At 34.8% G+C, this 13,070-nt stretch overlaps 1 protein-coding gene across 1 annotated transcript in view; it reads right to left on the bottom strand.

Moving 5' to 3' along the window:
* Nucleotides 1–11,941: 11,941 nt before the first annotated feature.
* LOC107458136 (probable O-methyltransferase 3) overlaps nt 11,942–13,070 on the bottom strand; it is a 2,250-nt gene continuing 1,121 nt past the window's right edge. The window contains exon 2 of the mRNA XM_016076347.3: nt 11,942–12,710. Coding sequence (XP_015931833.1) covers nt 12,405–12,710 — 306 coding nt within the window. The 3' untranslated portion in view covers nt 11,942–12,404. The remainder of the gene's footprint in view (nt 12,711–13,070) is intronic.

Genomic DNA, 13,070 nt, shown 5'->3' with positions numbered 1-13,070 from the left:
TTTTCCCAATTTTCTTCTCCTCCTTTGTCGATGAAAACTCTCTCCTCTCTTTGTTTGCTATTTTAGAAAAATGGGAGACATCCTTCTCTCTCTCTTGCTTCCCGTGGCTATATGTCACTTCTTTTTTATTTATTTATTTTAACTTGTGGACCCTACTTATTTGGGACCCACTTACAAATCTCTCCCTCACCAACTCAAGTGGGGATAGGCTGCTCCACCAAGCCCACCTTCTTTTTGTAGGAATCAAACTTCACTGCAGGTAAACTCTTAGTCATCATATCTGAACTATTGTCATCAGTATGAATCTTCTCAAGTGCATATGACTTCATCTCAAGCATTTGATGTATCCAATGATACCTCACCTTTTTATGCTCCGATCTGGAATAAAATGTCAGATTCTTGCTGACTGTCACAAAATAACACAAACTTCTCTTGATTGATGCCTAACTCTTGTAGAAATTTTTTCATCCACAAGAGTTCCTTAGAAGCTTCAATGACAACAATGTATTCTGCCTCTGTAGTAGACAAAGTAACACATTTCTGAAGTCGAGATTGCCACGACACAGCTCCCCCTGCAAAAGTCATCATATAACCAGAAGTAGACTTTTTTGAATCAAGATCCCCAGCCATATCCGCATCTATGTAACCATCCAACACAGGTTGGCCACTCCCAAAGCATAAGCAAACTCTAGAAGTGCCATTAAGGTATCTGAGAATCCACTTCACTACTTGCCAATGTTCCTTGTCAAGATTAGAGAGAAACCGACTAACAACTCCAACAGCATAAGCAATATCCAGACTGGTGCAAACCATCACATACATCAAACTGCCAACTACAGATGCATATGGAATCTTCTTTATTTCTGTTTTCTCTTTCTCACTTGTAGGGCATTGCTACGAACTCAGCTTGAAATGACTAGCAAGTGGAGTACTAACAGGTTTGGAATTACTCATGCTAAACCTCTCTAAAACCTTCTCAATATACTTCTGTTGTGACAACCACAATTTTTCATTTTTCCTGTCACGAGTGATGCTCATGCTAAGGATTTTTTTTTGAAAGACCCAAATCCTTCATAGCAAAGGATCTATTCAAGTCTTTCTTAAGACTTTTAATCTTCTTAGTGTCATGACCAACAATCAACATGTCATCAACATAAAGCAAGAGAATTATAAAATAACCATCAGAGAATTTCTTAACATACACACAATGATCAAAAGAAGTCTTACTATACCCATGACCTTCCATGAAGGAATCAAACTTCGTGTACCACTGCCTTGGCGCTTGCTTCAACCTATATAAGCTCTTCTTCAACTTGCATACAAGGTGCTCCTTTCCTTTAACCTCAAAAACCTCTGGTTGCTCCATATAAATTTCTTTATCTATGTCACCGTGAAGGAATGTAGTCTTCACATCAAGCTGTTCAACCTCTAAATTCAAGCTAGCTGCCAATCCAAGCACAACTCGAATAGAGGACATCTTCACAACTGGAGAGAAAATCTTCTCAAAATCAATACCTTTCTTTTGTTCTAAACCTTTCACAACCAATTGAGCTTTGTACCTTGGCCGTGAGACATTTTTATCCGCTTTCAATTTGAACACCCGTTCATTCTTGAATGCTCTCTTACCCTTCGGTAGCATCACCAATTCAAAAGTATGATTCTCATGCAAGGATTTCATTTCTTCTTGCATGGCCTTCAATGAATCTTCTTTATGCTCATCAGACATAGCTTCCTGGTAGCTCTCTGACTCTCCGGTCTCAGTGTTCATCATATACTCATAAGGAGAGTATTTTTGAGAAGGATGACAATCTCTAGTAGATCTTCTCAATTCAAGCTCAACTGGTGGTTCAGGTGGAACTTCAACATCTGGTGAAACTTCTGCATCTGGCACCCCAGGTTGAGGTGTAGGTTCATCATGCATATCATTACCATCACTATCAACTTGTACATCTCTCCCATCAACAGGAGGTCTAGTAGAAGGACCAGGTACATCATCAGCAGAACGTCTAACAGTTATTATTAGCTTATTTGTCTTCTCAAGGTCTTCAATAGTTTGGTCTTCAAGAAAAATCACATATCTGCTTCTAATTATCTTCTTGTTCACCGGATCCCATAATCTGTAACCAAAGTCTTTGTGACCATAACCCATGAAGATACATTACTTTGACTTTCTATCAAGTTTGGACCTTTCATCTCTTGGAATGTGAACAAAAGTCCTACAGCCAAACACTCACAAGTGACTATAGGAGACATCTTTTTCTCTCTAAATTTTTTTCTGGAACATCACCATTTAGTGGAACTGAAGGATAAAGGTTGATCAAATCTATTGCAGTCCCCATCGCTTCACTCCAAAAGGATTTAGGCAACTTTGCATGAGAGAGCATACACCTTACTCTATCATTGATAGTGCGATTCATTCTCTCTGCGACTCTATTATGTTGAGGATTCTTAGGAACCATATTCTCAAACTTGATCGCATGTCCTTTACAATACTCTTCAAATGGACCCTTATATTCACCACTATTATCTGCTCGAATACATTTCAATTTCCTTCTTGTTTCTCTTTTAACACTTGCATGAAAGTGTTTGAAAATACCGAGCACCTGGTCTTTAGATTTCAAAACAAAAGCCTGATCAATAAAAGTAACAAAATATGATGCACCACCTAGTGTCTTAGCATCCATAGTACAAACATCAGTGTGAACTAAATCTAGAACATGTGATCTCCTATGAGGTCCAGAACTATGAAATAATACTCTGGCATGCTTTCCAATAAAACAATGGGTAAAAGTATTTAAAGTTGTACCTTTCACTAGAAGTGAGTGCTTCTTGGCTAAGATGCTTAGTCCTTTTTCGCTCAAGTGACCAAGATGTATATGCCACAAATTAGAAAAGGAATCATCAGCTACATTCATCTCTTCTTTGCACAACTTTGCTTGCAACTGGTAGAGAGTAGTGATACTATTGTATTCTTTAGCAACAATGAGAGCTCCTTTAGTAATTTTGCATTTTTCCACTGTCAAAGGAAGTACAATACCCTTCTTGATCCAATGCCTTCACTAAAATGAGATTGAACCGCATATCTGGCGCATGCCTAACATTCTTCAACTGCAACTTGCATCCCATGTTAGTTTCAAGCCACATATCACCTATACCAATGATATCACATACTCCTTTATCTCCCAATTTGATCTTGCCAAAATTTTCAGCAGTATAGGAAGTAAAAAATTCACGCCTCGGAGTGACATGATGATACGTGAGCACCTTGTCTATCTTTTCCTAGTGAATTTGCATCTAATTTATTGAGTTTAATTAAGAATTAATTATATTTTAGTCACTATGGATGCTATTTTGAGTTTTGTGCAATTTTATTTATTTTAGGTAGCATTCGGAGGGATTTGATGAAGTTTCTGCAGAGAAAAAGAAGAAATCAAAGAGATGACCAGCGAAGACCAACGCGGATACATGGTTCACGCGACCGTACGGAATGGAAAAATCGCAATGACATGAACGCGTGGACTAGAATCTGCACGAATGACGCGAGCGCGTGGACGACGCGGACGCGTCACATACGTGATCTGCAATAATACAGAAAATGCTGGGGGTGATTTCTGGGCTGTTTTGACCCACTTTCCAGCCCAGAAAACACAAATTAGAAGCTGTAGAATGGACAAAGCAAGTGGTCCCCACCCATCAACTGAAAATCTGTTAATTAATTTGAATTTAAATTCAAATCTTATCTTTTAGGAAAATATATTATTTTTATTTTTAGATAATTAGATTTTAAATTAATTAGGATTAGTTATAAAAAGGGGAGACTTCTCTTCTATTAGGTACATTAGATTACATTAGAGGGATTCCATTAGGGAATTCTATACAAAATTTACATTCTACGTAGCATGAGCAACTAATCCTCCATTGTTAAGGTTAGGAGCTCTGTCTATTTGTATGGATTGATTTTATTACTTTTTCTATTTTANTGAGATACGTGACATATAATCCTTTTATTCTTTGGGTAATTAGAGTTTTTGTGGCATGCAAACTGGAATTTGATCATGTACCCTTTAATTGGAATTAATTGACCAAGGAATTGACAGTTAATAAATTTTAGAGGAGACTAGGAAGGTATAAGGAATTAGGGTCTAGTCACATATAGTTTGCCATAAATTAAATCCTACATAATTAAAATAATTAGTAATAAAAGTAAATCCGAAAAAATAGATAACTCTAAAACCTTAACTGTTTATCCATATTTTATTTCCAATTTATTTAATTGTCTATACTTTTGATATTTTGAATTCGAACTTAAACCTTTTGAACATCTCAAAACTAATTTCTGCTTGCCTAACTAAGCCAATCAATCAATCATTGTTGCTTGATCCATCAATCCTCGTGGGATCGACCCGTACTCACGTAAGGTATTACTTGGTACGACCCGGTGCATTTGCCGGTTAGTAAGTGTGGGTTGTAAAATCCGCAACAAGTTTTTGGCGGCGTTACCGGAGATTGATAGTGATTAACAACTGTTAGTTGTTTGATTGTTTAGATTAAGCATTTTAGTTTTAATTTTATTTAAAAAAATTTTGCTTTGAATTTTTGAAAAAAAAAAATTTTTACGGTATTTTTCTTTTTTTTCGTTAATTTTTTTCTTTCTATCCTTTACGTTATTTTTTCTTTTCCTTTTCATTTTACCCCCCTCCCCTGTTCTTTCTTTCTCGTTTCTTTTTTTATTTTTGTTTAAAAAAATAATAAATAAATAAATAAAAAATAATAAATAAATAAAAATATTTTTTTCTCTTATTTTACGTGAACTCCTCCCCTGTTTCGTTTTAATTTTTTTTCTTTTATTACTTGATTTTCAAAAAAAAAAATTTTTCAAAAAAATTTTTCGTAAATAGCACCAATATTTTTTTTTAATTTTCGAAATTAAGTTTGGTGTTTCCTAGTAGTTTTATTTTAATTCTTTGAATTCTGTTCTTTCTTCTTTGCTTTCCTATTTACCACATGGTACGTTTAATCCTTTTTGGTGTTTTGTGCTAAGAAAAAAATAATGGAGAAAGATCACATGGGTTACTACTCACATCCGAGTAGTGATTCATATTATGGTGGATGGAGGAACTATCAAAATTTTGGTTGGAAAAGCCAAAACCAAAGAAATTTCAGTGCTCCATGTTCCAACTACCAAGAACCATCATCTTTCTACCCATGTCAAGAGCCACCATCAGATATTGAGACTTCTCAGAAGAAGAGTGTTATAGAAGTAGAAACTCTTAATGCTATTCTTGCCCAGAACAAGCTTATGACTCAGCAATTAAGTCTACTTACTCAACAGATGAGTGACATGCAAGTCCCAACTATCAACACCCAACACCCAAATTTTGAGTGGGAAGAGCAACCTCAGAGGCCACAAAATTTTGATCATAGTTCTCAGGGTGTTTTTCAACAGAATAATTCTAATAACCACCAGTTTTAGTCTTCTCAGTCCCAACAGAACAATGATTTGGAAGCAATCTTGAAAAGTTTTATGCAGGAAACCAGAGCCTCAATAAGAAACTTGGAGGTGCAAATGAGCCAAATAAGCAAGCAATTAGAAGAAGAGGAAGATGCACAACCTCCAATGCCCTTGGTAAGTAATAAAGAAGAGATTGCATTAGAAGACAGCTACCAAGAGGAAGAGGTTGAAATTGAGAAAGCTTGCAAAGAGGTAGAAGAATTCAAAGAAGAACACAAAGGAGTGGAGCTTGCAAAACCACCATCACCATCCAATACAACATTCAAGTGAGTAAAATTCCTATCCTTAACTTGTACTTTCCCACTTGAATATGGGCTACTAGAGACGGATGGTCAACTTAGAGCTCTTTGTGGCATTAAGAGTAAGAGGAAGATGGTTAGTGGCAAGAGTTGTCAAGCAAGGTCCAATATGATTGCATGCTCCAAATCGAAGTGCAAGGATTGGTGTAGAGCTCAATTGAAGGGGTCTAGAAGGTTGTTTGGATGTCTCTGTGAGAATTCAGATTACTTGCCACCAGGTGGAAATAATGGTGATTCACAAGAAGACGGACGTAAAAGCAAGATTTGAGACCCTGTAATTCATTCCCACAATCAACTCTCTTGGGGCCTTGTCACTTGCTTCAATTCGCTCAAAGGCATTATACGCATGGTTTGGGATCCCGGTAGCCATTGGAATTACAAACATTAGTGGGGATTCCTGGATCAGTACAAGCACAAGCCACCATGACAAGGAGCTCACCACATGTCCAACTTAAGGACTTTAACTAAAAGTGCTTGGTGGGAGACAACCCATCGTGGTATGATCATTTCTTTTCATTCTTAGTTATTTTTCGTAGTAGTAGTTTTCGCATTTATTTTATTTTTATTGAGTTCTTACTAATTTTCTGATCATGTAGCTATTTTATCTCAGGAACCGAACACCTCAAGCTAAAAAAAAAAATGCCACGCGACGTGACTGCATCGCCGATGCATCCGCGTCATGTGGGAATATTAGCCTCCCATGCGACCGCGTGGCCCACGCGGCCGCGTGCCTTGATTTTCGACGTAAAAAGGGTGCACAACCAAATATTGTGCTAGAGTGGTGCTGGCTTGGTGCTAGACGCATAATCCCTATCACGCGACCACGTCTCCGACGCGTCCGCGTCATTCTCTTCTGAAGCCACTTACGCGATCGCATGCCCCACGTGATCGCGTCATCCCAAATTTGGCAAATATTGAAATTCAAACAGAGAGTTGTGTAGGCGCGAGGCTGCACTCGCACCCGAAGCATAACATGGGTCACGCGACCGCATGACCGACGCAACCGCGTCAACTAACTAAAACGCAATCACGCAAACGCATGCCCCACGTGGCTGCGTCGCTTGCGCCGCCCAGTTTTCTTTCTATCTCTCTCTCCCAATACTAATTCTCTCTTATTCTTTTCTCCTCTTATTTTTCTCTCCTCTTAATAATTGTTTCTTCTATTTTCAGTACTTCTTTGCTTGAGGACAAGCAAACCTTTAAGTTTGGTGTTGACGCTGCGCGTATTGGTTTTCTGGCACCAAAAGGGAGGCAAATCATCTTCATGAAGGAGCACAACCTGAAGAATAAAGCGACCGCTAGGATAACTAAGGTGGTTGAGTTCCTTTCATTTTTATTCCTCCTTTCTTTTTCTATGTTATGTTCCGGTTTTCTGCTATTTTACTTTGTCTGTTGCATGATCTTTTATTAGTTAGAATCCTACGATTAGTTTTCTTTTAATTTATTTAATGCTGAAAAGATGTTTCATGTACCACTCAATGAACTTGAATCTAAAAAGAAAAGAAAAAGAAGTGATATATTGCATGAGAACTTGAGTTAATTCTAAGAATAGTCTTATTTACTTAAATGTGGTGGTATTAATGGTAATTTTGAATGCATGATATGAACAATGCATATTTGAATTTGAATCAAGTGATGTTGATGTATAAGGAACAGGAATTTAGAGAATTATTATGACTTCTCTGAAATAAATAAAAATTTAATCCTTGAAGCAAAAGAAACAACAAAAAAATTATAAAATAAAATAAAAAGCAAGGTTCAAGGCTCTGAGCATCAATGACTAGGGAGGTCGGACATGATTAAAAGCTCAAAGAGTTGTTTTCCTAGTCACATGCTTGTGGTGTGATTGTGTCAAAGTAATCCTTGAGACAGAACACTTAGAGTCAAGACCAAGTGCGCTTAACAGAGTATGCCAAAGGCTTTGAGCACCACTGTCTGGGAGTAACTGAAAGAAAAATCAGAACTCAAAGGGAGTTCCCCAGTTAAGTGCTTGTGGTGTTTTTGTGTCAAGTAAATCTTGAGACAAAATATTTAAAGTCACGGCTAGACTCAAGGTGCAAAGCACCAAAGAAAAATAAATTAAAGTAAATGTTGCTGTGTTCAAGGATTAAACTGAAATATAAAAGATCAGAGAATTCATAATACTATCCGGATTCTAATTCCATATGACAGTGACATCCTTCTAATTTAAAGGAGAGTGAGATGCCAAACCTATTCAGGATTACAGTTATAAACCCCACTATAAAAAGAGACATGAGCTTAATCGAACTCTCATTCTCATGGAAATTCATATCATAAGCTTATATTAGTTTTGGTTGCTTGAGGACAAGCAACAGTTTAAGTTTGGTGTTGTGATGCGTGAGCATCTTGTCTATCTTTTCCTAGTGAATTTGCATCTAATTTGTTGAGTTTAATTAAGAATTAATTATATTTTAGCCACTATGGATGCTATTTTGAGTTTTGTGCAATTTTATTTATTTTAGGTGGCATTCGGAGGGATTTGATGAAGTTTCTGCAGAGAAAAAGAAGAAACCAAAGAGATGACCAGCGAAGACCGACGCGGACGCATGGCTCACTCGACCGCGCGGAATGGAGAAATCGCAATGACGCGATCGCGTGCCTGACGCGAACACGTGGACTGGAATTTGCACAAATGACACGAGCGCGTGGACAACGCGGACGCGTCACATACGTGATCTGCAATAATACAGAAAACGCTGGGGGTGATTTCTGGGCTGTTTTGACCCACTTTCCAGCCCAGAAAACACAGATTAGAAGCTGCAGAATGGACAAAGCAAGTGGTCCCCCACCTATCAACTGAAAATCTGTTAATTAATTCGAATTTAAATTCAAATCTTATCTTTTAGGAAAAGATATTATTTTTATTTTTAGATAATTAGATTTTAAATTAATTAGGATTAGTTATAAAAAGGGGAGACTTCTCTTCAATTAGGTACATTAGATTACATTAGAGGGATTCTATTAGGGAATTCTATACAAAATTTACATTCTACGTACCATGAGCAACTAATCATCCATTGTTAAGGTTAGGAGCTCTGTCTATTTGTATGGATTGATTTTATTACTTTTTCTATTTTAATTTATGTTTTGGATTTATATTTAAGAATTGTTTTCGTTCTTTATCTTATGAATTTGGGTGGAACGGAAGTATGACCTCTTTCTATTTGAGTTCTTGTATAACTGGGAAAAGCTCTGTACTTGAACAACAGCTTGAAAACATATTCTCCTAAATTCTAATTACCTAGATTTAACAGGATACGTGACATATAATCCTTTTATTCTTTGGGTAATTAGAGTTTTTGTGGCATGCAAACTGGAATTTGATCATGTACCCTTTAATTGGAATTAATTGACCAAGGAATTGGCAGTTAATGAATTTTAGAGGAGACTAGGAAGGTCTACGGAATTAAGGTCTAGTCATATATAGTTTGCCATAAATTAAATCCTACATAATTATAATAATTAGTAATAAAAGTAAATCCGGAAAAATAGATAACTCTAAAACCTTAACTGTTTATCCATATTTTATTCTCAATTTATTTAATTGTCTATACTTTTGATATTTTGAATTCGAACTTAAACCTTTTGAACATCTCAAAACCAATTTCTGCTTGCCTAACTAAGCCAATCAATCAATCATTGTTGCTTGATCCATCAATCCTCGTGGGATCGACCCTTACTTACGTAAGGTATTACTTGGTACAACCCGGTGTACTTGCCGGTTAGTAAGTGTGGGTTGTAAAATCCGCACCACATGACATGAGGCACCAGAGTCCATAATCCAAGTGGAATCATCACAGACAAGATTCACATAATTTTTATCATATGTGATAAGAACATCTTTATAAACAATAGTAGTAGTTTCTTTATCACTATCTTTACCTTTGTCTTCATTTCTTCACCTTGATTGTTCTCTTTTCAAGAAACTACAATACCTCTTGATATGCCCTGGCTTGCCACAATGGTGACAAATAAACTCGTTTCTTGGCTTGTACTTTCCTCTTGACTTGCTTCGACTCTCTGACTTGTCAGAACTGAGGTTTTCTACTTTGTCTTCTCCCCTGTAACTCTGAAACAAGTGCTTCTGACTGGGAGGAGGCATTAGTCAAACCTCACTATTTTCTTTTAGCTTCTTCATTCAACATGCTCTCTTTAACCATTGCTAACATCAACTTTTCATTTGGAGCTGAGTTAGTCAGTGTGACAACCAGAACTTCCCAACTTTTAGGCAAAGAGCTTTACAACAACAAGGCTTGCAATTCATCATTCAAAGTGATTTCATTATTTGTCAGTTGATTTACCATCTCCTAAAAAATGCTCAAGTGCTCCTGCATTGATTTACCTTCAATATACTTCATATTGACAACTTTCCTAATCAAGAATGCTTTGTTTTGCACATTCTTCCTCTCATATAAATCCTTCCATTTATTCTACATCTTTTCGGCATTTGTTTCGGTGTCAACATGTAAATACACGCTAAGATCAAGTTATTGCCTAATCAAAGTAACTGCCTTTCGATTCAGCTTTTTCCATTTAGCATCGGATTTAGTACCTTTGGATTTATGCCCCTCTACAGGATCATACAAATCCTTGCTATACAACGTATCTTCTATGAGAGTCTTCCAAATCGAGTAATTTTGGAAATTCAATTTGACCATATTCAGTCTATGAGTATTTTTCTCCATTTAATCAGCACAGAGATAAACAACCAAAGCTCTGATACTACTTTGTTGAAAAAACTCAACAAAGGTTCAAAAAAGAACCTGCCTAACAGCGAAAGTACCAAAAAATAATTTTTTCACAACTTGTGCAATTAAATAGATAATACCAAAGATACTCCAAGCATTAAATATAATGGCAGAAATTAAATACTCAAACACCAGAATTTTAAGGTGGGAAAACCCCCCAAAAAAGAGACAAAAAATCCACGGAACCTAGTTCAGAAAATCTTCCACTATCAAAATAATGGGTATACAATCAGTCTTCCTAGTAGCACTAAGGCATCTCAACAATCAATAAAATACATCATTAAAACTGATGGAATCAACATAAACCCTCCACAAAGTGGGTATATCAAATCAGACAAAAGAGAAGGCAATACAACTAGCAAGTTATATCCTAATGTTCATCTCTACACCAAGAATAACATACTAAAATTTTATAAGAAATGGAACAAGTTTACCAGTTCAATCGGATAAAAAATGGCTTATCTTTTTTTCCCAATTTTCTCCTTCTCCTTCGTCGATGAAAACTCTCTCCTTTTTCTGTTTACTACTGTTTCAAAAAAATAAGAAACTTCTTTCTCTCTCTTGTTTTTTGTAGCTATATGCCATTTTTTATTATTTGTTTTTAATTTATAGGTCCCATTTAGTTGGGGACCTACTAACAATAGTAGTTGTCTTTGGCAGTGACAATGGTGGTAGAATAGGAGAGAAAGAAGAAGAGACAAAAAGAAAGTGTAACAATAATTATAATAGTTTTAGTGAAATAATAAATAGAATAGAAGGTAAATCTGTGAGAGAGAATAGTAAAAAGGGAGTAGAAAAAGGATAAAAAGTAAATTTATCCTGGGATGGATTTGGAAATATAAAAAAGGATAATTTACAATTTTGTATAATTTTTTAACGTTTAAATAATTTTATTAATTAGATTCCATTTTTTTTAATATAATGGTAGATTTATTAATATTTAAAATATTTGTGGTTAGAAATAATAGGTTTTTCGTACAAAAATTAGTTGAATACTATAATGAAGATTTTATAATTATTTTTATGTAAAAATAGTTTTTTTATCATGATAAATTATAAGATTTAATTTTAATATTTATAAAAATATTATTTTTATTTAAAATGTGACTAAATAAATAAATCATATTTTTAATATAATTATCTTTATAAGATATTTTTAGCATCTTCATTTGAATAAGTGCCTAAAAATTATTCTTTCCAATGAAGAAGCTATAGACAATTGCATATATGACTACTAATATATATTACACTCCACATCAGTCACCTCTTCAAGGCAAATCAACCCTCAAGTGAAAAACAAAAAGATCACGGTCTAGCTAGGTGTAGAAACAGATATCATCAATATAAATTTTATACTATTAAATCATACAAGAATAACTTTATTATTACAAAGTTCAAATCTGTATGTAGCCATCAGTAAACAGACTCCTGGTTCCATCTCGTTCATGCTAACATTTTTGAAAAGGAAAAGTTGCAAATGATTCACATGAACTTTGTCTTATGTGCAAATTGGATTATAGTTCTTTAAATGTACAATTTCACATGTTGAAATTGTCAACGGTATGTATAAAAAGAACAATTCTTCTGATTGCTTCTTTTGAAAATTACCCCTTTCCTAGTGTTTTATTTATTATAGATCATTTATTAATGGAAATTAAGGATAAACTTTGAGGGGAAAAAAACAAAAAGGCCTTTATTTTATAATTGAGAAAACTTTAAGTAATTGAATTTGACATTTCAAAGATTTAGAGTCTAAAAACAACACATAAATCAATGTTTATAATAAAAATCATTTGCAATTTTTTCCTTTTCAAAAATGAGTTATTATGGGTAGACCTCAATAACAGACCTCATACCTAAAACTGGAATTATCTTATAGTCACTGAATCCGGCAGAGAAGAACAACTTGGCCCATTCTTTTTCACTTCTCTCCTTTCCGGCAGCCATAACCAACATGAGCAAGTCAAAGAAGAGTTGTGTTTCCACTAATTCAGGATCTTTCTTCTCATCTTCCTGAACTACCATGTCTATAATGATCAATTTCCCTTCTTTGCCTTTGCTCAAAATTGCTTCATTGCTTTTCTTCAATATGTTAATGCATTCTTTATCATTCCAGTCATGCAAAATCCCCTGATTTATTATTCAATGTACCATTCATTAGAATCAATTTGAGGAAACTAAATAAAATTTTCTTTTTATTCATCTTAATCTTTGCAAAATAAATTTTTGTCTATATTTTTCTTTTTCTTCATACAAGGTTAAAATTCAAGTTTCTGTATTTAATATTGTTTTGATGCTTATAACACAGAAAAAAACGTGATATTAAAAATGTTACATGTACATATAAAAAGAAATTAAATCAGCACTCATAAAATTAAAATACATATTTGATATTAATGAAAAAAATTTATTATGTTATTATTAAAAAAAATTGCTTATTTTGTTATGACATATTTAATTATTTAACAATGTTAGATTTGATTATTCTAG

This window comes from Arachis duranensis, chromosome 7, assembly GCF_000817695.3.
Source record: "Arachis duranensis cultivar V14167 chromosome 7, aradu.V14167.gnm2.J7QH, whole genome shotgun sequence".
Taxonomy (NCBI): Eukaryota; Viridiplantae; Streptophyta; class Magnoliopsida; order Fabales; family Fabaceae; genus Arachis; species Arachis duranensis.
The sequence above is the reverse complement of the archived record's forward strand: the minus strand, read 5'-3'. Positions and strand labels throughout refer to the sequence as shown.